The 26,064-nt window shown below is 40.2% G+C and overlaps 1 protein-coding gene across 1 annotated transcript; it reads left to right on the top strand.

Moving 5' to 3' along the window:
• Nucleotides 1–2,282: 2,282 nt before the first annotated feature.
• FHIT (FRAGILE HISTIDINE TRIAD) lies at nucleotides 2,283–21,695 on the top strand. The gene is made up of 6 exons (XM_088984428.1): nucleotides 2,283–2,440; nucleotides 2,559–2,692; nucleotides 2,795–2,906; nucleotides 13,404–13,549; nucleotides 21,080–21,178; nucleotides 21,286–21,695. The coding sequence occupies exons 3-6, from the start codon at nucleotides 2,795–2,797 to the stop codon at nucleotides 21,400–21,402; spliced, it is 474 nt and encodes a 157-aa protein (XP_088840554.1). The 5' UTR covers nucleotides 2,283–2,440; nucleotides 2,559–2,692; the 3' UTR covers nucleotides 21,403–21,695.
• The last annotated feature ends 4,369 nt before the right edge of the window (nucleotides 21,696–26,064 follow it).

Here is a 26,064-nt window from a genome sequence, read left to right as displayed (position 1 = left end):
TCCTGTGGGAGTTGATAGCCAACAAACTATGAGGTCGCGCCACAGATCGAGCCCTCCATGCTTTATGTGGGAGTTGATGGCCAACAGGTTGTGGAGCTGCCCTCGCATGTCAGTCCTACCAAGGTGACAAGGTGTCTGTAGGATGAGGTGTTGAGAGAAAAACTAGACTGTCAAAATCCTGACGACCTAGCGACCTAGAGACTTGCCTCTGAACTGGTGACCTGCTTTCGCCGACCTGGCGATACACGTAATCAGCCTGGACGAGCCTTGTCAGCCCTGTTTGCGAGGTCGCCCCTACAGGTCGAGCCCTTTGTGGCTCCCGTAGGAGTCGACGACCAACATACTACAATCGCCCTTGCAAGTTGATCCTTGTGGCTTATCATAGGAGTAGACGACCAACACCTTAAAAGACTAATACAACGCAGCCGTGGCACCAACCCACTATTTAAATTCCAACATCGATGCACATATCACAAGGGGAAGCCAAACTGCCTTCAACATCGAGGACCCCTAAGCTGACTTCAAAATATGTTGGTAATCGGCCTAAGGACCTACAACGAAGCACAAATCTACTCCCTTCGCTGAGCTGATCTTAGCTCAGGAGTGGGGAGCAATTGATGAGGGCAGATTTGGCCCTCCACTAACATCATGACACATGGCATCTTGGAACAACTGGGTGACACCCAGAACCACCTAGGCAACAACTTGCCTTAGCCAAAATGATGGAGTCCCAACTAGCGACCTGGCATTGTCGCTGACTTGGCGACTTGCCTCTGGCACCGACCTAGCGACTTGCCTCTAGTGCCAACCTAGCGACCTGCCTCTAGCACCGACCTGGTGACCTACCCCTGGTGTCGACCTGGCGACCTGCCTCTAGCACCGACCTGGCGACCTGCCTCTAGCACTGACCTGGCGACCTGCCTCTAGCACTGACCTGGCGACTTGCCTCCACCGCTGACTTGGCAACCTACCTCTAGCGCCGACCCGGCGACCTGCCTCCACCACCGACTTGGCAACCTGCCTCTAGCGCCGACCTGGCGACCTGCCTCTGTTGCCGACCTGGTGACCTGCCTCCACCGCTGACTTGGCATCCTGCCTCTAGCGCTGACTTGGCGACCTGCCTCCACCCCCAACCTAGTAGAAACCTAGCCAGCGACCTCGTCCACGACTTAGGGTGGCTAGCAACACCTCGTCCAGGGCTGATCTGTGGTACCTTGTCAGTATCGAATGAAGTGACCTCGACGTGGGGAGCGACCTCCCTCGAGGGCTTGCCGACCTGATTGAGGTCCAGGTGGTGACCTACGAGACATGCTCGCCGTCGATTTCTGCATGCATCCCATCACTCCTGGGTCTCTCGAAAGTCAGTTCTCACACTGAATGTTTTGGGAGAAACCGAGTAAGGTGCAAAGATTGGCCTACGTGCATGACTACCTCTGAGGACTTCAAAGCAGTTAGGCACGTCCTCTTGGAGATGCAAGACGTGTTGCGTGATGCTCACGCCAAACAATGCCTATATAAAGGCCTTACCTCCAACTCCAGGGGGAGATGCGCAATTTAGTTCTCGCAACTCTCCAGCTCTCTCACATTTAGCTATCTTAAAATCTCTTATTCGTTAACTTAAGCATTGGAGTGCCCACCCCGGGTAAAGCAACCCGGGCACTCTGACACTGTGTCCTTGCAGTTCACATCAGAGCCACCTCTCCAACTCGTCACCACACAGCTAGATATTAGAGCCACCTCTCCAACTCGACTCCATTCAGCTAGGCAACAGAGCCATCTCTCCAGCTCGTTACTATTTAGTTAGGCATCAGAACCACCTCTCCAGTTCGTCACTATTTAGCTAGGCATTAGAGCCACCTCTCTAGTTCGTCACCATTCAACTAGGCATCAGAGCCACCTCTACAGCTTGTCACCATTCAGCTTGGCGTCTAAGCTACCTTCTAGGTAGGAACCATTCAGCTAGGCATCCAAGCCACATTCCAGGTAAGAATTATTCAGCCAGGCATCCGAGTCACTCACCCGCCGGGGAATTGCCAAAATGCACATCATCACTTGGTTTAATATTTAAAACTCAGAAAATCAACCCCAAACTGTAAACTGAAATCTGAAATATCTTTCAAAAAAGAATTTTGAAATATCTTAAATCGAATCAGACCGTTTCTAATTCCAGACCACATCAAATCATCAAATTTAGTTTGGTTCGTTTAGGTTTGGAGGTATATAGCCCGGCCCGGCTCGGCTCTCGGCCGATGAACAGTCCACTCCAGCACCTAAAGTAATATATAGAGATTTTATAGATCGGGCTGGGCCGTAAGGCACTTGAAGTCTAGGACATCGGGCCCAAATTCCAAGGAGTTCCTCGATCCTCATCCAGAAAAAACCCGGTGGCAGTGACGAGACTGACGGTGCTAATCTCTCTGTCCGACGAGAAACCGAACAGGTTAGTGGGCTTTGTGTGAATGCGTGATTCCTTCTTCGAGTAATAAGTGCTCTGTGTTTTTGTGAATAATCTGTTATTCCAAGAATGGTAAAGCAGTTGCTGCTTCTGTGTTCAAAAGGGTTCATTACTACATCATTTCCCATCAACAAATCGCTTTCTACCAGTCTCACCCGTCTCGCCATCGCCAGAAGCAGCAGCCTTCATTTGTCACCTACAAGCAGAACTGCTGCATCGTGTTGCATTCCAACTAAGGTAAGGCAAAGTAAATGCTCTGGAAACGGAAAGACATCCTTTCATTTCATTTCCCACTCTCTCCTCCGCATTCACTAACCACTTGTGCGCAATTTTAAACAGATGGAATCGGAGAATTATACGTTTGGGCCGTATAAAATACACCAGAAAGAAGTATTCTACTCTACCCAGCTCTCCTACGCTATGGTTAATCTACGGCCTGTTCTCCCTGGTCTCTCTCTCTCTCTCTCTCTGCTTTTCATTTTCGATATGAATGTCGAATTTTTCATTTTTAACTTTAATGGTGGTAACGCATGGTTAATTTGGCATTGAGGCTTAAAAAGAAATCCTCCCTTTGATAACCTAGCACAATAAGGGGCCTTCATCCGTGGGAGATAGATTATCGATCAAATTTTAATTACTAATGAGTATGTTTAAGAGATGAGAAGATCAAGGAAGAAAGGATGACTTTGCAAGTTGAAGTTAAAATGATTTTATAATTTTAATTGTCTTTTAAAATATCTTTTATTAGGATAAATGAATGAACAAAATTAACAAATAGGGGGATAGAAGATATTTTAAAAGGCAATTAAAATTATAAAATCATTTTTTTAGGTGTTGAGAATTTAAGGCTCTAACATGGACTTGTTTGGGATATACTTGATGTTTGGGATATACTTGATAGTATATCCAGTATATCCCATTTGCCTCATGACCACTCCCAATCATCTTCTAGGACTTGGACTTTGAAAACGATATTCTAGGACTTGGACTTTGAAAACGATTTTAGAACTAGTTAAGAGAGTCTAGGATTGAAAGTCAATTTGAGGAAATGTAGTTTGGTGGGCCTTAGCGTGGAGAGGGTGGAGCTGGAAGAGTGTGTGAAAGTGTTGGGATGTGATGTGAAGGAGTGCCAATTAAATATATAGGATTGCCCTTAGGAGGCAACCTAATGAGGAGACTTTCTGGGAGAGCAATATTGAAAGGTTTGGGAAAAGGTTGGCGTCCTAGAAAAAAAACTACATATCCAAAAGGGAGAGTCACTTTAATAAAATCTACTTTGTCTAACCTCCCACTCTATTTTTTGTTTGTGTTTAGGGCTCCAGGTTCTTGTGGGATCTGGGAGATAGTAAGAATAGTCATTTGTTGAACTGGAAAAATGTAAGCATTTCTAAAGAGCATGGACTATGGAGGTTTATGAATTGGTAGGATTCAAGAAAAAAAATGGCCTTGTTAGGGAAATGGTTGTGGAGGTTCCCAAAAGGAAAGAGTGGCTTTATGGCATTTGGTGATCAAATGATCAAAAGCATCTATGGGTTGCACCCAAATAGTTGGGACTCAGTGCCTGTTAGGGGAGCAACTTTGAGAAGCCCCTAGAAGCCAAATCTGACTCTATTGCCTACTTTCATGCAAAACATAAGGTATGATATAGTTTCAGGGTGAAGTGGAAAGTTTTGGGAAGATACTTGGGGGGTGGGGGGGACTCTCCTTTTTGTCAAACCTTTCCGAGAATTTATAGGCTGCTCAACTTTAAAAATAGTTCAATTGCAGATTTGATTTCCTTTGGAGAGAATGGTTTAGCTTGGGATTTGGGTTTAAGAAGGCCTTTAGGGGATTTAGAAACAAATGAGCTGGTTTTTCTTGTAACTCTACTTGAAAACTTTGTTTTGTTTTCATCAGGGAATGATGAGAGAATTTGGACCCCTAAAACAAATGGTTGTTTCATGTGTGCCTCCTTTTTTCAATCCTTACTTCCCATTACAGAAGCTTAGCCTTTCCCGGTTAAAGAGGCATGATGTTGCCCGGTCCCCCCTAAAGTAAAGGTTTTTTGTTGGGAGGCTGTTAACCAAATCAACAACACCCATGAGAGGCTCCAAAATTGGGCTCTCTCTCCTCATGTGTGTGCTCTTTGCCTGAAGAGAGGAGAAAATACTAACCATCTACTGTTACAATGTCCCTATGCTTCTAGGCTATGGCAGCTTTTCCTCTCACTTGTGGAAAAACTTGGTGGCACGAGATGCAGTAGTAGATCTATTCAAATAAGATGTTTTTGGTGGCTCCACTGAAAGACAAAAGATTGTTTGGCAATGCATTCACGGTGCGGTGCTATGGGGTTTGTGGTGTGAAAGAAATGCGAGAATTTTTGAAGAAAAATGCAAACTTGTAGAGGAAGTGTTTGAACTTACCAAAGTAAGGGTAGCTCACTTGGGTGTGATGTGCAGGGATTTTCAAGGGTGACAGAGGATGGTAGATTGGTCCCTTCCTAATCTAGAGGTGCTCAAACTCAATTTTGATGGTTGCAGCCATGGAAGCCCATGGCTCTCGGGGAGGGGGGAGGGGGGGGGAGGAGTTGTTACACTTGTTAGAGACCATGAGGGCAGTATCATACTAAGCTTTTCAGGTCTGGTAGGACAGGGAAATTTTTCTAGAGCTGAGCTTTTGGCCTTGGTTCAGGGTTTGAAGTGACTGTCAAATGGTTTTAGGATGGATGGCAAGGCAAGACCAAATTCCTTTGAAGTTCAGACCTTTAGTCAGAATGGCTGAAGCTCTAGGTGCTGATTTAAATGCCTCATTCAAATGGGTGCCTAGGAATGTTAATATCAGTTATGTTTTTGCTATTGTTGTATTTTATTTTTTCCCTGTTGTCAGCTGTGGATGGCCTCTTGGGAGGCCCAGCGTTGTACACTTTTTTGGCTGTACTTTTTGTGTGAAGATTTGTGTTTAATGAATATTTTCCCTTTGTTGCTTATCAAAAAAAAAAAAATCCATCCTCTAGGACTTCAAGTCCTGAAAAACACAACAAGAAGGAAGGTTATGCAATAATTCAAGGATTTTTTCAAACTACTAATAGGAAGAGGGTTAGTGTTATCAGAACAAGAATAAATAAATAAGGACGTTAGAATTCATTTCCTTTAATTCATCTCCTAGCCACATCAGCAAAGGATAATTTGCCCGCTTCTTTTTCCTTTAATTCAAAAACATTTGAATTCATTTCTACTAAATGGTTTACTTGTCATTTGGTTTTCCTCCAAAAACTGTTCAACTTCCTGCTTAAGCTTTCCTTGCTTCCCATTCTTTTTTCACCAACGCTTGTGTGCCACTTGTACACCAGCCTGCCACATCAATGTCGTCTTCAACCTTGGTTTGTCCTCCCTAAAGTGACACTTCAACTTTTTTTTTTTTATCAATAACAGAAAACTTTCATTAATTAAGTATAGAAAAGATTTAAATTTGGGTGGGGGGAGGTAAACTCTCCTAACTCTCCCCCAAAGAGAAAATTACAATGTAGCCCAAAACAAATGACTTCTTCCCACTCCCTGTTTGGCCAGTCGTCTGCAAATGAATTGGCATATCTTTTAACCCACTGCATTAATGTATGTCCATAACCTATTATTTGTCTCTCTACTTCTTTCTTTTTCAGCAAATATTCTTTGGTTCCTTTTCTCCCAAATTGTCCAACAAACCGCTGGATTCTTCCCCTCTTTATGATCCAGCTACCAATAGAATAGATGAAGATGCTTTTAATGCTGGGGGAGTCCACCTACAACCAAATAAAGAGAGAAACCACTCCCAAATAGAAGAAGCAAAGGGACAGGATATTAGTAAGTGAAAGCAACACTCACCATTGGCTTTACAAAGGGTACAACAGTTTGGGAACAAGCACCAAAAAGGCTTCCTTCTTTGATTTTTTTTGAAAAAGATGGTAAATTTATTAATGAAAAGTGGGTACATAAGAAGATGTAAACAGAGATTACAACTCAACAGTTAAGTAGGAAGAAAGCTATCACTAAACATGAAATCCCTGTGAACACCAGCTTTTGCTAGACCATCCGCATCAGAGTTTAGCTCCCTAGGGATCCAACCCAGCTGTGCATTTAAGTTAAATATGATATCTCTAGCTTCAGCCAAGAAATGCGCTAAAGCCCATGGACCACTGCCAGAGTCAGCAAGCCACTTGATGGTATTTGCTGAATCTCCTTTTATGATAATGTTCTGAGAGTCCAGATCTCTTGCAATCCTGATTCCGGTTAGTGCGGCCATAATTTCAGCCTTTGTTGAAGAGGCTATCCCTATCGGTCCACTGAAAGCCCAAATAACTGTACCATCTCTTCTTCTAAAAATTCCACCAACTCCTGCTGCACCTGGGTTTCCAAACACACTTCCATCAAAGTGCATGGTTATCTTCCCTTCCACCACAGAAGAGTGGGGGAGAGGGGTGATTAAGGACTGGTGTTTAGAAAACAAAAAGCCTGCATTATTTCTTTGAAGATCAGAAAAGGAAACTCCTCTAAAAAACTCTGAGTTGGAAGTCCAAAGGAAAATTCTATATGGTATAGTAGACAAAAGCTCCTCAAGGTTTCTTTTTCTGTTGTTGAAAATTCGGTTATTTCTCTCTTCCCAGATGCTCCAAAGGATTGCATGTGTTACGGAAATCCACATGTTCAGGGAAATTCCAACTAAAATTTAAAAGATTGAGAAAGAAAATCCAGAATTTTCTAGTTTCCTCACAGTGGATCAGAATATGATTGGCTGATTCCCCAGCTTTTAAGCACAAACAGCATACATATGGGGATATATAGGACCTTCCTTGGTTCGTTTTCTGGAGGAGATCCTAAGTGTTGATCTTCTTCAGACTAGCTTCCCACACAAAAAAACAAACTCTGGAGGGAATGTGTGTACACCAAACTGTCTTGAAAGGGAAAGGGTTGGCAGGAGTAGGAAAGGGAAATGGTTGATCACACGTATTAATTCTTTCTAGTGCTATTTCCCAACATAGTGCTCCAACCCTAGGTGGGACTGGTCTCCCCCACACTTCTTTAGTAGGAAAGAGGTTGGCAGGAGTAGTAGGTTGAATTAAGGCATTGAAAAAAGAGGCACAAGTGAAAGAGCCAGAAGAGGAAAGGGTCCAAACCCGAGAATCCACGTCCACCCTAGAAGGGTCCAAGAAGACCTTTTGAAGTACCTGAACCAATGACAACACCAAATCCAACTTTGATTCTTTGAGACCTCGTCTAAACCCCAAATCCCAATTAAGCTTGGGCCCTAGACCAAAGGAGGAAATAAAGGTGGAGGCATGCTTGTACCTAGAAAGGGAGAATAAGGAAGGGAATTGGTCTTTAAGTGGTACCTCCCCCACCCGCACATGTTCCCAGAAGCTCACCAAATTTCCGAAGCACAAGTTATGCCTGGCAAAGGGTAGAAAACAAGGAAGGATGGCATAGATAGCTTTCCAAGGTGCTGCAGTAGTTGCTCAGGCTGAAATTCTTGTGTCCCAGTCATCAACTACCAGCCCATGTATACTCTTAGTCACCTTTGTCAACAATTTATCTTGATCCACCGGGAATCTCCAGCCATTTCCCCAACAAAGCCGTATTCCTCTTCTGAATGTTTCCAGTTCCTAGACCCCCTGAATCCTTACTTCTACTTACCACTTCCCATCTAACCCAATGGTCCCTCTTTTCCTCTCCAGGCTCCCACAAAAAAATCTCTCATTAACTTCTCTAACCTTCTACAAATCCTCACAGGCATCCCAAATACCAATAGGAAGTAGATTGGCAGATTGGCCAAAGTTGATTTGATCAAGGTGATTCTTCCACCAAGAGAAAGATATTCCTTTTCTAGGAGGCTAGCCTTTTTGAGAACCTATCCACCACTGGGTTCCAATTCACACTTTAGGGTTGCTCCCTAGAGGCAGCCTCAAATAATTCAGTGGCCACTGGCATACCTCACAACCCAAAATTGTTGCACATTTAGATACCTCTCTATCATCCATGTTAATGCCTGCCACACAGCTCTTACTGAAGTTAATTTTCAGATTTGACATCTTCTCAAACACTAGGACCACCTACGTCAAATTCCTCATCCAATTTAAATCACCTCCCTCACAAAATAAGATGGTATCAACAAATTGTAAGTGAGTAATAGACACTCTTTCTCTTCCCACTCTCCAACTTCTCACCAAACCCCTCAAATATGCTCTCTAGATAAGGATACCTAACACAACTACTAAGATGAACAAGAAAGGAGAGAGGGGATCCCCTTGTCTAATACCTCTAATGGCGGGAAAGTGCTGCTTCAACTTCTGATAACAGCCAAACATGACTCCATTCACCAAAGTGATGCTTCTCTGGTTTCACCCCTGTGATCCTAATCTTTGGAGCACACAGGTTTCTAAGATTAACCTTCTCCAGAACACCCAAGATTCTCACTATGTTCCCAATAGCCGTTTCTTTCCAGAGATGAAATGGAAGTCTTAAATGCTTTATCAGGAAATTTCTATGTGTGGCCTCTATCTCATAGCACAGCAGAGTGAGTCCAGTTCTGTACCTGTATCAAACCCTCTTCTGATTTGATCGTCGTAAAACTCCTTTCCTAATCACCAATTTCAAGGACCGCCTTCCTGTCTGCAAACAACATTAAGACTGCATCAGCTTCACTAACTTCTGCTCCATTGTATCCAATATCTTCCTCTGGTCCTTTACCTCTTCAACTGTTATAACCATTCTCTGTTCCCATTTACCTCTTCCTGCCTCAAGCATCATCCTCTAAAAACCTGTCGAGCTCACAACCGTTACTCCATGAAGGGAGAGGCTCTGTTCTTCAGTTTCCACTTGTATATCGGTTTTATCTTTCACCACCTGACTAGGACGGTTCTGCTCATTATGTACTTCAGTAGTGGTGGATTTTTCCTTAATTATGTTCCTGTCAACAGACAGGAGAAACTGCTGTAGTTTGTCCCCAAAGGAGATCCATCCCTGTTCCTCCTTCCCTTCCAGCACACATATCAGCTGTCTCCTATTGTTATCGAAGTTTTCTGTGACAGCAATAAGCACCCCTTTCCATTCCTTCTCAGCTCAGCTTCAAATCTTTTCCCTATTAAGACCATGGAATTTTTCCAGCCCACTATCCTGATACAGTTGACTACTACATCAGCAAACCCCTTCAACCATAATGTAGCTTCCTCAGGCAGGAAGATTGGTGCTCTCCTGTCTTCTCTGTTTTTCAATAGATTCTTACCTTTAGTCCTTCCATATTGAAACAACATTTTATTGCTTTGATAACCAGTTCAGATCCCCACCTGTTAGCTGCTTGGAGAACTCCATCACTTCAAGCCCTCTCCATCTCCTCTTCACTCTCAGTTCCTGGTAGTGATCTGGTATTTTAGAGACATAACTCCCCTTGACAGAGCAAAGTTGAAAATTTACAATTAAATGCAAAAAAAAAAAAAAACCCGACATTCACAAGACCCAGCTGCATAGCTTAGGAGTTCAAGTTTTGTATTCTTAATGCGGCAGTACTGTTTGAGGAATTTACAAGTGGAAGTTGCACACAATATGTCAAAGTGATGTTATGCATGTTGAAGCCCAATTGGAACTAGATATGAAACATGAATTAGGCAAAACTGTTCAGAATCATCTACAGATAGAAAGTGAAATTAATATTGAGATTGTTCATAAATCAGAGTTATCGTCCAAGAACAGGTCCCTGGTACAAGGAGTGAAGTTTTTGTTTACCTTGAGTTTGAGAATATTATGGTTGAAGGGGACTATCAAGTGCTGACTCTTATGTTTTTCTTTTTGTTTTCTTTGGTGAATCAAATATTGTGTTAGGGGATTGTTAAGTGGGTTTTCTTGTTTGAGTTGGTGACTTTATTGCATGGGGTTTAAGTTTCCTTGTTAGCCCTTGGCTCTGTGTATATAAGCTCCTTATTTTTATTGATAGAAAAAGAAAAAGGAAAGGGAGAGTTCATGTTTGTTGCATGTAATGACAGCAAACACTCAGAGGTGTATTCACACTGAGATTCATTTTCCATTTTCTCTCTAGAAACTAAGGCCATGTTTGGTTCACTGCTTTAGGCCTCATTCTCTTAATTCTTGCTCATTCTAGGTAAGAATGGGCAAGAATGAATAACATTAGAGTGTTTGGTTACAAAATTCTTGCCAATGGCCACATTCTTTTTAGAACGAAAAATCAGCCCCATGGCATAAAAATTGACTAGCATGCAGCATGAAAATTAATCATGCCCCATCTTGCTCATTTCATTCTTTGAGGAAACCCTACCTATAAAACCGTTGTCATAGATGTTTACTTTTGCGAAAGCAATTTTACAGAAGTACTTTTACGAAAACACTTTTATAAAAGTACTTCCGAAACATCTATGCCAATTGGTAAATATTGACTATTGGAGACCTAGGCTGGCGGTTTGTGAATATTGGCACTTTTTTTTTTTAAGAATGAAAATGAGTAACATAGGACACTTGTTAGTCTGAAAAGAAATAATTTTTAGGAAAAAAAGTGTTTTGTTCATAGCAATAGTTTCTCATTCTGCCTATTTTTACCCATTTTTTTCCATTTTAGAATTTCATCTTGGGTAAGAATGAGAAAGAATGAGAATTGAACCAAACATGGCCTAAGCAGCTAAATTATCATGTCTTGCCTTCTTAATTGATAACTCAAGCATCAAAACTAATACTACGAAATAAAAAATTTGTGCTTATTCTAATTCCATTGTTCATTTAAATCTCTCATCTTTCAATAACCATATATCATGAGAATTTTCTATCTTCTAGTACCCACTTTATATGGTGTTTTGTATTAAAAGTAGAACTTCTTTCTGATTACTTTCATTTTTCTTATCTTTTACAGGTCATATCCTTTTCCTTTGGAATCAATTAACCTTGCCAGTTTCTATTGTCATCACTGACTAATGTGTGTACTAAGACAAATTAAAGTTACTTTCATTTTTTTCAATCGCTTCATTGATGATATATGGTTTGGGCATCTGTTAGTCCTCATGCATTTAGCTTATGTTAAAAAAATGATTCCTTTTTACATGTTTTTGGTTGTAAGGAAGAAAAATTGCAGAGAAGCAGTGGAATCAGGCATTGCCTATAAAATACCTAGGTCATCATCACCCATGCTTCTTTACCTCCATTGCACTTGGGGGGGGGGTGTTAAAACATCCATGGTGCTCAACTAGCAACAACCAGGTACTGCCAATGATGAGGCCATAGATGATCTGGGTGATTATGGCACTTGTTCCTCTATGCTTTGTGTTTCCTTTTGTAAAAACACATGCTTGCACAGTTAAAAACTAAATTGCATATTATGTGAATGCAATGAGTTGTATTGAATTTCCCCATATGCACATAAGGGGGAAGATATATAGAGAGGGATTTTAATTATCAAAAGGAGGAGGGAAAAAATGATTGGAAATAAATGGACTGAGATTTGAGCCTTTGAGGGTCTATTATCTCTGGTTCACTGTTTTCTTTTCCATGTTTAGATACTAAATTAAAATTTTGTTAAGAAAAGACATGTATACAAGGAACAAACATAATGCAGGAGCAATGTTGTCAAATTTGACTTTTTTTTTTTGTAAAAATCATATATTTTTGGATTTTTTCAGTACTTTGGTTATTTTACAGGTCTGTGAGGTCCATCTTTATCATCTGATTTGTGTGGTTATAGTTGGTTTCTATTTGATGTTTCATAGTCATTGGTTAAGTAGTTCAGGGTTATTGGGTTTTCTTATGATATTGAGAGTTTTGTGATTTTTGTTTTTCTTAGTTCTAGTAGGTTTATCACCTTTATAACCTCTCCTAACCCTTACTTTTAGTTCTAAAATCATCCCTAAAACGTTTTTAGCCAATTATTGTCCTCTTAGACTTGTCCTTATGTAATTCCAGTTCTATGTTAGTCAGTATTAGGGATGCCAATTTTCCCTGTAAAACCAGGGCCCTGCCCAGCCCCATTCCCCAATCTTAAACAGGAAAGGGGTGGGGACTGGAAAAATAATTTTTCCCTGAACCATGGATGGGGTTTGCGTATAATTCCCCAAACCAGCCCCGAACCCAATGGTAAATTAGTAAAATATCCCTAGATTTAATATTGATTTTTAAAATTTCTCTAAGTTTTCCTCAAATTCTTAAAATCCCAGGATCCCATAATTCCATTTCTAAAGTACCCCCAAATTGTCATAATCCAATTCCTAAAATACCCCAAAATTCCCATAGTCCTATTTGTAAATTATCTGCAAATTAGATTATTTTAGGTGGTTGCCTTGGGGTAGGGAAAATTTGGGGATTCCCCATCCCTGATGGGGAGTGGGTGCCCCACCACCAGGGACAGGGTAGAGTATCTTGACCATGGGGTGGGGATGGGGGAGGGGGTGCCCTGCCCTGAACCCGCCCAGTTTCCATTCCTAGAGTATCAAAGCTGTCAGTCCTACATCACTTGCTATTAGAAGTAATGGTTAGTCACTATGAAGTAGTATGTCCAAAATTCTTCCTAAATACAGAATGTTTAGGCAGAATATATTAGATATTTTGATACACATTGACTTTTGTATCAATATGCCCTGGATACTTTTATTACTAAGAATGCGAAATTGAACATAAAAGTACATGTGCATATTATCATGCATACGCCATCAATGATATCTATTGAGTATATGAGTACCTACTGGCAAGGTGCCAACCAGCTGGTTGGTAAGGTCTCCTGCTGGTTGTAGCGGAGACTTGGGATTGAATCCCGCCTGACCTGGAGTGGGGGGGTTATGAGTTGGGGTGTAGCCCTTTCAAATGATACCGAAAAAAAAAAAGAGTATTGAGTACCTACTGAATGTCATTATGCCTCTTGTTTTGTTGCATTACAGTGAAATTTCAACTTTGATACTCTAGTCTGTGGTGAATTTCTATGTGTTCAGTTTAATGACCTTAACAGTACTTACATGTCCTTGTCTGCCCAAGGCGTGAAGTGAAGCGCTTTATTGATCTCACTGCTGATGAGATTAGTGATTTATGGCTCACAGCACAGAAGGTTGGTTGTCAGCTTGAGCATCATCACAAAGCATCTTCTCTTGCGTTTACAATCCAAGTAAGACTACAAAGAATCAACTTCATCTTCTTTTCTTCAAGTTCCAATTTTTCAACTTTAATAATTTCAAACAAATTTGCTTTTTTGTTTTTATTGCATGCCTTGACTTCTAGAAATATTTATCACATTTAAAATGTTTAAATCTCAAAGTTCAAAATCTTGTTTTTCAACTAGTATTGTTGTAAAAGTTTAGATAATTGAGTTTTTATTACTTTTCAAATAGTGTTCAGTATAGATGATATCCCCTTATTATATCTTTGTAGAGGGTAGAAAAAGTCCTTTGTTTTTGTCTCAAACAAAAACAAGGTTTAAAATGTCGGTGTCGATGGTAATGTTGGTCGTCTAAATATAGGAACATATCGGAAATGGCAGAAATATCATATAGAAATATTGTAAAAACTATAGACATGATGGGAACATTGTAAAATATGCATAAATATAGAATGTTATTTTATGAAATGATAAAAGAAGCATAAACACACCTTTTTAAATTATTATCTTCTTCTAAATAATTAAACAAAGCTAAGAAACTATGGTTATAGAAAAAAGAATATTTAATTTGATTATGGTTGTAAAAGATTCAAAACTACATGCTAGAATGAGTTAAAACAAAATTTAAACTCATATAAAATGCACATGGTTGTAATACATCAACCAAGTAATTTATTACACAAACAACTAATATTTAATTTCATGTTTGAAATTAATGAGCTGGTTTGAAGTGATAATCATGTAAGTTACGTGGGCAATAATTTTGCTACTCCACATATCTACAATATTGTTACCAGCTTATGTTATAATACTATCTCTATTCTCTTGCACTTCATATAGTGGTGGTAGTGTTTATTGGGGAATATAGTAATATTTCATGTCGCTACCCATGTAAATGGAAATTTGCCATGGAATCAATCTGTTGTACTCTACATAGTGCTGGTAGTGTTCACTGGGGAATATGCCAATTCCAGTAAAATTTCGTGTCACTACCCATGGGAATGAAAAAATGTTGTGGAAATATTAGGAAAGTTAGGGACATTTTAAACCACGAATAAAACATACACAAACTAAAGAATGAAAATTATAATCATTTGATTATGGTTGCCATTTGACTCCCTTTTGAATATCTTTGAAAATTTTGAGAAATTGATGGAGAGCAGAAATTCTAGTGAACAAACACTATATAACTTGATTCTTGAATTTGACGATCTTTCCCCTTATTTAATTGAGCTACAGGTCATAATCCTTTCAGAAATTTTGATACTTTGGAGGGTAAGACATCAATTTCTACAATGAGCCCAATTCATTCAATTGGGTTGTAGGGAATCTCTTCCTTGAAATGGGGATGGTGGTGTTTTCAGATCGGAGGCAGGTTTGGTAATAGCTCTTTTTTCAGGATCAATTGGATTTGGGGATTCACTGGGAGCAGAAATTTTGGCCTTGATAGAGGGGGTGAAAAGGGCTAAGGAACTAAATATAAACAGGTTGATCATTGAAGGAGATTCACAAGTGGTAATTGGCTGGATAGAGAGTGCAAACGATGGGTTATGGACACACATTAACGAGTGAAGACAATTCAAGTGGTTAACTCAGGGCATGGAAATGCATATGCAGTGGGTTAAAAGGTGTGCCAATTCATTTGCAGACGCATTGGACAAACAGGGGGTGGGAAGAAGTCATTTGTTTTGGGCTACATTGTAATTTTCTCTTTAGGGTAGAATTAAGAGAGTTTACCTCCCCACCTTATTGTACTTAAATCTTTTATATTATTAATTAATGAAAGTTCTCTGTTATTGATAGAAAAAAACTATTTGGGTTAAATGGGTCTGTCAACCTATGATGTCATAGACAAAATAAAAATTATATAGAAACAAATGGGTTGTGGAGCAATAGTCCAACAATTTGGATCAAATAATTTGCTGATGACGTCATAAATAAAATAAAAAATCATATAAATGGTTCAACATATGATGTCATAAACAAAAGAAAAATTATATAGAATAGGATAAGATGTACAAAAAAAACAGTAGAGATCACTAATTGCAGATTTAGTTGAGTTTCTTGTGAAAGAAAGAGGGGGAAGATGAAGATTTCAGCAGTAGAGAAAAAAGGAGAAGAAGAAGAGAGTAGGAAGTCAACCAGGACTGTGAAATCCACCCTAGCCGCCCCCCTCTCATTATATTTATACTTAACTTAAAAAGGCGAGATATTACAAGGATGCCCTTAGTAGGGCGACTACTAAAAGCTGAACAGTCACAACTTAAAAAAACATAAACTAATGGGCCTAAAACCCAACAACTTCCTAACTAAATAAAAACAAACTGGACCAACTCAATGCTCCCCCTCAAGTTGGGAGTAAATGTCACACATTCCCAACTTGCGTAAATCATGCTCTAGCTTGTTCTTTGCAACACCTTTTGTGAGAACATCAACGAGCTGTAGATCAGAAGCAATGTATGGAAGACAAACTTCTCCAGAAGTTACCCTTTCTCTGATAAAATGTCTATCCACTTCAATGTGCTTAGTTCGGTCATGCTGGACTGGGTTATGGGCAATGTTAATTGCTGCCTGGTTATCACAGTATAGCATCATAGGTTCTTCTGCCTGTACACTAATTTCTTCTAACAGGGAACGGATCCAGAGAAGTTCTGAAACTCCATGTGCCATGGCCCTGTATTCGGCTTCAACACTTGATCTTGCCACCACTGTTTGTTTCTTACTCTTCCATGAGACAAGGTTACCCCCAACTAGGGTGCACACTCCTGAAGTTGATCTCCTGTCATCAAGGCACCCTGCCCAATCTGCATCTGTATAAACCTCTAGTTTCAACTGTCCATGATCAGTAAACAATATGCCTCTGCCCGGGTGCCCCTTCAAATAAGCAAGAATCTTGTCAACTGCCTCCAATGCTGAACTCGTGGAGCATGCATGTATTGACTTACTACACTTATTGCATAGGAGATGTCTGGTCTTGTCATACACAAGTATAGAAGCCAACCCACAAATCTCTGATATCTCCCAATGTCCTTTACTGGTTCACCTTCTAATGCATTAATTTTATGGTTCTGATCAATAGGGGTGCTGATTGCCTTTGTTCCAAGCTTCCCTGTCTCTTGAAGAAGATCCAAGACATACTTCCTTTGTGAGATAAAAATTCCATGTTTTGATCTTGCAACTTCAATGCCTAAGAAGTATCTCAGTTCTCCAAGATCCTTAATTTCAAATTCTTTATGTAGGTTCTTTTTCAGACCATCAATCTCACTCAGATCATTCCCGGTGACAACAATATCATCCACATAAACAATTAGGACTGTCACCAAAGATCCCCTTCGCTTCACAAACAAGGTGTGATTGGATTGAGTCTGAGTGTAGCCAAAAGCAATCAAGGCCTGTCTGAATCTCTCAAACCATGCTCTGGGAGATTGTGTCAAGCCATAAAGTGACTTCTTAAGCCTGCATACCTTTCCCTTTTTAGTATCATTGTAAAAGCTATTAGGAAGATCCATATACAGTTCTTCTTGTAGATCCCCATTTAGGAAAGCATTCTTCACATCAAGTTGAAACAAGGGCCAAGAGTATGAAGCAACAAGAGAAAGAAGTATCCGAATGGAGGTCATCTTTGCAATTGGCGCAAAGGTCTCTAAGTAATCAATGCCATAGGTCTATGTGTACCCTTTTGCAACAATTCTTGCCTTGTACCTTTCTATACTTCCATCTGCCTTATATTTTACTGTGTAAACCCATCTACATCCAACTGTCTCCATGCCTTCTGGTAGATCCACAATGTCCCATGTCTGATTCTTAATCAAATCTGTCATATCTTCCTGTATAGTTGTCTTCCACTCAGGTTTGGAGAAAGCCTCACTAACACCCTTGGGTATAGACACTGAATCAAGAGAGGAGAGAAAAGCATAGTAGGAAGGAGAAAGTCCACTGTAGGATAAGTACTGTGAAATACAATGAGCAGTACACTTTCTTTTCCCTTTTCTGATAGCAATATGGAGATCAAGGTTATCTATAACAGAGTTAGTAGGATCAATGGGAAATGAAACAGTAGCGGGACCAAGAGGAATACTTGAATCCATGGCAGCAACCGAATCTGGAGTCTCCAAGGAATCGATAGGAAGTGATGTGAGTTCTGCTGTAGTGGAATCAACCTTCTTGTGAAGTCTTTGTCGTAAGTAATGCTGAGAAGCAGAATGCAAAGGAGGTGGCAAGGTAGGTGCCATAGGGTGGTGGTCAAGCACAGGAGTAGACACAAGGACTAAAACTGGGAGAGGAATAAATTGATGACTCACTTCCCCAAAACACTCCCCCTGAGAAGGATTCTTTGTGAAGAAGTACGTGGATTCAAAAAAGGTGACATCCATAGTAACATACCGGCTCCCAGAGACTGTATCATAGCATCAGTACCCTTTCTGATTCTCTGCATATCCAAGGAAGACACACTTCTTTGCCTTGGGATCAAGCTTTGAGTGGTGAGGACCAAGGATATGTGCAAAGCAGACACACCCAAACACCTTGAGAGGAACATGAAACATCTCCCCCTGAGGAAAAAGAAGACTGAATGGGGTGCTGAATCCAAGTATACGAGAGGGCACCCTGTTAATCAGATATACTGCTGTGATAACTGCATCACCCCAAAACCGAATTGGAACTGTAGATGTGATCATCATGCTTCTTGCAATCTCAACAATGTGTCTATTCTTTCTTTCTGCAACACCATTCTGCTGTGGACTGTAGGGGCAACTGCTCTGATGGACAACACCATATTCTAACAGATATGAGGCAAGATGTCTTTCAAAATATTCCCTGGCATTGTCAGATTTGAACACCTTTATTCTTGTTCCAAACTGTGTTGGTACAATCTGATGAAATTGCCTCACCAAGGATGGTACCTCATCGCGGGATCTCATCAGGTAAATCCAAGAGTATCGTGAGAAATCATCCACAAATAAGAGAAAATAGCAATAGCCTCCCATAGAAGGAACATGGTAAGGGCCCCACACATCCGAATGAATAACATCAAAAGAAGAAGAACATCTTTTATTACTAGGTTTAAATGAATGTCTACAATGCTTTCCAAGTTGACAACCTTCACACTCCAGACTTGACAAACTAACAGACTCAAAAAGTTTTGGAAACAAAAAACTCAAAGAAGAAAGCGGTAAATGATCCAAACGATTATGCCAAAGCATAATTTGACTTGCAGACCCAGACTAACTATCCCTGCTGACATGATGACTCTGATGAGAAGGAAGTACTTCCAAGAGGTAGATTCCATTCACTTCACGACCACTCCCAATCATCATCTTTGAATCCAGATCTTGCAAAATACAACGACCAGGAGAAAAAATTACTGAGCAGTTCAGGTTCTTAGTCAAACTACTAACAAATAACAAATTAGTGCTTAATCTGGGAACATGAAGGATAGAGGGTAGAGAAATAGAATCACTAGTCTTGACAGATCCCTTCCCAGCATTAGGAACATGGGATCCATCAGCTATGGAGACCCTATCTCTGCCAGAACAGAGCTGGTAAGTTGAAAAATTAGTAGAGCTCTGGGTCATGTGCTTTGAGGCTCCAGAATCTATAATCCAAGGAGGTCCCTTCTTACCTAAAGTGGAAACCTAACTATAGTAATGGTCCCAGCCCCGAAAGGGTCTCCAACACCTCCTCCCACTAGTCCCATTTCACTCCCGGGCTTATTTTCAACTCCTTGGACCTCCATGCTTCTCAAAAAATGTAAAGAAAATAACTGAAATTTGTAGCAAGATCAAACAAAACACCTTTTGGAACCAACAACATCTTTCTGGTGTCCTAGACTTTTTTCCCACAAAAGATTCCTTTTCTGTGGGACGGGAGAAGAGAGAGAAGAGGCAACCGCCCTCTCTAGAAGCCTCCAAATCAGGCATGACTTGAATCGCCCCTTACAAAAAACTCCAAGGAACCCTAAAAAATTAGGGCACCACTTCCTAGGTCAAAATTGAAGAGTCTAACAGAAACATGACTCTTCCCCTTTCTCCAGTTTTTCCTGATTTTGATGAGAAACCCTAGACCAGCTACAGGGCACACAGATCCACCAAAAAAATCCAAAAATTGGGCTTACCTGAGAGCTTCGATCAGCCTCTTAAATCACCATGCAGTCGGCCGATCTAGGGCTGCATGAGAGAACAACTTCAAGGAACCTTTGGCCTGCTCTGATACCAAGTAGAGATCACTAATTGCAGATTTAGTTGAGTTTCTTGTGAAAGAAAGAGGGGGAAGATGAAGATTTCAACAGTAGAGAAGAAAGGAGAAGAAGAAGAGAGTAGGAAGTCGACCAAGATTGTGAAATCCACCCTAGCCGCCCCCCTCTCATTATATTTATACTTAACTTAAAAAGATGAGATATTACAAGGATGCCCTTAGTAGGGCGGCTACTAAAAGCTGAACAGTCACAACTTAAAAAAACATAAACTAATGGGCCTAAGGCCCAACAACTTCCTAACTAAATAAAAACAAACTGGACCAACTCAACAGAAACAATGTAAACAATATGTACAACAAAAAATTGGGCATGTCTTTAATATAATAAATTCATTATATTAAGAAGAAACAATTGGGTTGTGGGTGAATAGTCCAATTATATGAGTTAAATGGGTCAACTCTTGACCAAGGTTCAAAGTATTGAGACTCTAAATATGAAAAGATTCCCTATTGAGAGTGTAGAGATAGTTAATAGACTATTAGTGTGTCTATTGTTCCAGCCCCACACTTTATTTTACTGTTTATTTCTTTATGTTACAGTTTTAGTAGTTGGGCCAGTTGGGCCATGTTTATTTTTCTTTTGTTTTTAAGTAGGGGTATTAGAGTAGCTCTGCTTATTGTAAAGTCATGAATATAAATAAGATTTAGTGGGGCGGCCAGAACAATCTAACCGCACCATTTTCTCTTCTCTCTTCTCTCTTCTTCTTCTCTTCCAACCTAGGTTGACTTCTTTTCTTCTTTCCAAATTACATCAGAAAACACATCTTTTTCTGATTCTTTTATTCAAGTTTTAGATATAGACAAATCAGTCCAATTAGCAAAACTGGCCAAAACTATGAAACTATAACTTGTTTATGTGCCTGAATCTGGAATGCATGCTTCTAATCACTTTTTATTATATTGTGTTAGCATGTTCTCTTGTTGGGACTCTAATCACTTGTTAAAAAATTTAAAAGGCAGCAAACCAATCTCCTCACATTATATCTTATTGCAAGTATGAATTCAGCACATGGACTTGAAAAGATGCTCTGCCTTTAAACCCAACTACGCACCAAGATATAATAGATTTGGTGGGGACTATGGTGAATTCATCTTAAATGATTGTATCAATAGCTAACAAAAATTAAAACCGGAGTTACTATTTTTGTTGTAAACTGTTGGAAAATCAAAGGGCCCATTGATTTGGAGCTCTCCTTCCCCTCGTCATTTTCACCAGAGACATGCACCGGATGTAATGATGTCATTTGCAGACCATTCTTGACCACTTGATAATTCTAATTACCTCAGGATGGGCCCCAGGCAGGACAGACAGTACCTCATGTCCACATCCATATCCTCCCACGGCGAAGTGGTGATTTTGAGAAAAATGATGAGATTTATGATGCAGTAAGTAGGAATGTTTTTTATTAGCTCACTCTTGCATTATTCCCATTCTCTATGTAGATCAGCTTTGGTAGCCAACTTATTGTATCGTTATTAATGTTGGTGCATAGATTGATGTTAAGGAGAAGGAGCTACAGCAAAAGCTTGACTTGGATAAAGAAAGGAAGGACAGAAGCCTTGAGGAAATGGTGGAAGAAGCTGATGAATATCGAAAGCTTTTTTCATAGGGATGCTAATTTTGAAAAGAAAACACATTCCAGTTGGCTTTCTATATTTCACCTTCCAGTGTGATTATGATCCTATAAGGACAGTATTTCTCTCTTGGAGGAAGCCTCAATTTTATCATTTAAAGACTGGGCCTATGGTTTTCATTATAGAGTTTTCTGAATCCTTTTACAGAGAAAAATTAGAACTTGTTATTGATTGAAATATGTACAATGTTTTTTTGTGCTGATTCATGTGAGAATGGGCATCACTTGTGGCGTCTATAAATAATATTACAGATGTGTTTATGCTGTCATTGTCTCATGCTATTGGACCTCAAAAAATAAATGTGTAGATTATTCATCCATTTCACAATGTCCCAACAGTGTTGCAAAGAACCAGTAGGCAAGCCATCCGGACTAGGAGATTTCCAAGGGCCGGTACCAAAGAGAGCATGACAAATCTTTGATTGTGGAGTGTGAATTAACATAATATTCTTGTCCTCTGAAACATGATAATCAAGATCAGGAACTGTGAAGTCCAAGAGGTCTGGACATGAAGAGGTAAAAAGATCTTGATAAGAACCAATTAGGATATTCGAGGTTTTAGACTCATTTGAGGTCCACGTGCCATCCGCTCTTATCGAATTTTGTTCTTGTCCACAATTTTGATTGTGGGTTTTAGTTCCATTGTCCATTCAATTTTTAATGGTGAGGGCTCGGATTTGCTGCCCATGACTTGTTTCCACATCGCTACCCATGGGGCATTACAGCTGCACATTAGGATTATTTCCCTAGTCATTCATGGAAAGATGTTTTCAAAACATGACGGTGTGGGTAGCAGATCTGGATTACTCTAAGCAATCCGAACCAAGTGTAAGTCTGAGGTGGGACGTACTGGAGGGAGGTTTCTAGGAGGCTGAGATTCCAATCTGATAGAGCAGAGCTTAGTTTATGATAGCGTGTCAGGATCCTCAAAGGCCCCTATTTTTAGAAATCTTCTTGGGGAAAGGAAGAAGCTTTCTTGCTTTAGGAAAGTTACGAGTTTGTTGGATCTGAGACACATGGGCAAGTTGGGGTTTCACTAGCTCTTACTCGGGTATTTTTTCATGCTCTTCCTTTTTCAAGGAATTAACTCATTCCCATTCGGCCCTTGATTTTCCTTTCCCGGTTCCAGAAGTTTGGGATAGACTAATTCCTTCCAAAGTAGGTGCTTTGTGCTGGGAAGCTATCCTAGAAAAGTGTAACATTTGTGACTTACTTCAAAAGAAGAGCCAATATGGTGTTTATCCCTGCACTGGTGTATCTTATGTAAGAAGGATAGTGAGAGCTGTTATCACTTATTTGTTTTTTGTCCTTTTGTATCAGAAATCTGGTGTAAGTTTTTCTCTCTTTTTGGTTGCAGGTGGCCCATTCCCCCAAATGTGCAAAGTTTGTTTAACTCTGCTCCAGTGTGGGGTTTAAAAAAAAGAGGTAAAATCTAGTGGAGATATTTAAGAGCAGCTGTATGCTGGACAGTGTGAGAGGAAAGAAATCAACGAATTTTTCAGGAAAAAGAAAAGAACAAAGATGCCATTATTGATTTAATCAACGAACGAGTGTATCTACTATCCTCTTTTAAAACCTTAGGTTGAGTTTGGAAGCAATACAAATGTAAATATGTAGAGTGCAAAACTTTATATTTTGTTTTATTTTGTATGTATTTATGCCACATATATTTGCATTTGTATTCTTTCCAAACTGAGCCTTAATTGTGAGACAAGGTTGTGAAGGCTAAGTTACAAGATGGGCTCGTGAGACGAGTCCACGAGGCAAGGTCGTGAGGCTACGGCAGAGAGGAGCGAACGCCATACCTACCAAAGAATAAGAGTCCAAATTACCCGTCGCTTTGGAGTTTCCCACTTGCATTCCTGTGAAAAGTATTTGGGTGGCCCTCTTTTTCTGGGCAGGTCATAAATCAAATATTGGAATTCTATAGTTGATCGGATGAAATCCAAGCTTCCGGGCTAGAAATAAAAAAAAAAAAACACATTATCACATGTGAGCAAATCTGTGTTGGTTAAGTCACCTTACTGGCAATGCCACAATATCTCATGCAAACTTTTCCTTCAACCAAAAGATAATTGTGGCCTAGCTTTCATGATGTGGGTGTGAAGAATAGAGCACAGATAATTAAGCTAAGTTGGTGCTTTCGTAATGCTCTATGGACTAAGGTCCTTAGAGCCAAATACATTAAAAATTCAAAATTTTGGAACATGAAAGGCAGAGCAGGGGACTCTTACATTTGGTGGATTGTAGGCAATGGTTGGCAAATAGATATTTGAATAACCCATTGTTACCAAATGTACACCCTTCTCTAAATCCATAGAGGAAGCAAAACTCATGTAAAGTTGCGGAACTCATTGATCAGTTTACCATGATTTGGAAATATGTTGTAGTTAATGGTTGATTTGATACCTCGACATCCCAAGCTGTTTTGTCCATGGACTTTCCATTACACGTACTCAAATGTTATTGAAGATCATCAGTATGGACTTTGACCCCTCATGGATGTCTATGTCTAACTACAGCTTCAGCTTATCGCCTTTTGATGTCAGAACTTCCCAATACCTCCACCTCACATCTCTTGGCTGGAAACTACGGGCACTCAACCCAAAATTACTCATGTTCTTATTGCGTGCAATTCATGATGCTCTACCTACTAGGAGTACACACACCAGAAAGCTTCAATGAATATTGATGGAGGCTGCCCCTTCTACAAGTAATTTGTTCTTTAAGTAGTGCTGGATGGCTAAAAAGGTATGGTTTGGTTCCGACCATGGTATCCATACTGATCTCTTTCCCCATAAGAAATTTACTGATTGGATTATTTCAGATGAGCAGTGTGTTGATTCTATTCCCTCATATTTAATAGCTGCTTCACTTTTGTGGCATGTTCGGTTGGCACGTAATGGAGTTATTTTGAAGAAAGAGAGGGGGAGACAAAAAGTCATTGTTACTGGTTTTCAGTTGAAATTGGAATTGGATTCGAAATCAGAATGGTCTATTTCCATAGTTTGTTTGGTTCAGATAGAAATGGATATGAAAATTGGAATCAGCAGGAATAAGATTTCATTCCCAAGGGAGAAGTAGGGAATGGCCATTCCTTCAAATGGGGGAATGCTATTCCATCAGGAATGAGAATGAGATTCCGATTCCACTCAATCAAAAAGTTGGAATCCGAATAATCCATTCCGATTCTGATTCGAAACCCCTATTCCTGCAAACCAAACGGAGCCTAAAGCCTGAGGTTGTGTGAAAATTCATGGGGTAACCCCCCTAAAGGTTGTGTGAAAATTAATTTTGACGGAGAAACTTCAGCCTCTTGTTCCACTGGAGGAATTAATATCCAAGATCACCATGGATCCTTGGTGTATGCTCGATTTATGCCTCTTGATTCTCATCCAGCTTTGTCACTGAGACTAAAGCTCTATTCGAAAACCTTCAGTCTGCTTTAGTTGTTGGAATTTCTCATGCTATATATATATTTTAAGGTGATTGTGCTTTTGTTATCGAACTCTTGTTAGAGGGCTCCCCTTAGGCTCTGTGGAGTATTCTCTCTTGTTTCTAACTGCAAGAGTGTCCTAGCTCACCTCCCTGCCTTCTTAGTTACATATTCTCCTGAGCTTATAATGTTGTTGCTCATACGTTGGCTAATCTGGTCTCACCTATTCTACTTGTTGTACCTGGTCCACCATACCAACCTTTCTTAGCCTATCTTACCAAATTAGATTTTCTCGTGAGATGTACGGCTGCAATGTACAGTGGGTAGGGCATGGGTAAAGAAAATGAGCAGGAAATCCAGGTTCCTATCTTACAAAGGGATGTAACGAAACACTTTTGACGAATGAATTGCATACAGGCTTCCTTGAAAAAAAAATAATAATCTAGGGGGAGTTGGCCGGTGATGGATCTTGTACCCTTTTTTATAATTGAATTTGCTGTGTTGGGACCACACTGAGTACAATATAATTTACAATCATATATATTAGATTATTAGGGTAAATTGATAAAACCTCCTCTAAAATTGTGGACCGTTGCTAAAATTTGATAATTGCAATTACTTTTTTTGAACTTTTTAACACAATTGCAAGTAGATTTCCTCAGTTAGAATCCCCTAACAAGAGGCATAAAAATGTCCAAAATAGTCATATGATTACCTTGACCAAAATGTTTATTTTCTAAATTTTCTCTTCATATCAATTGCTACCCCAAGTTCGTCCAATCTTGATGGAGCGCGATCTGGTCACTCCTATCTAGAAGTGGCTCTTCTCCTAATTGGCGACGGACGAGAGGCACCTGAGAGGAAGAAGATGAAGGATCCCAGGGGGTTCACTCGATGGGAACACTCCGACGATCAAGTTAGTAAACTGGGAGAGAAAGAGAGAGAGAGAGAGAGAGAGAGAGTGTAGAGAAATCAAGATAGTGATGATCACGCAATACCTTCACCCTGTGGTCGGGGTCTTTATATACTGGTATTCTGACTTGTCAGGTGTAACCGCCTCCAAATCTCTGCTGCGGCAATCTGCTGTCAAATAACAGCTTAGAGTGGCTGGCCGTTATTTGTCAGAGCTGAGCTGTCAGTCAAAGGTGGCCGCTGCAAAGTACGACCCTGACAGCCTCCAGGGTTGGTAGGCATGACACCGC

Source organism: Nelumbo lutea, chromosome 4 (genome assembly GCF_056320005.1).
Source record: "Nelumbo lutea isolate HS-2025 chromosome 4, American lotus-T2T, whole genome shotgun sequence".
NCBI lineage: Eukaryota > Viridiplantae > Streptophyta > Magnoliopsida > Proteales > Nelumbonaceae > Nelumbo > Nelumbo lutea.
This window is presented reverse-complemented; position numbering and strand designations above follow the sequence as displayed.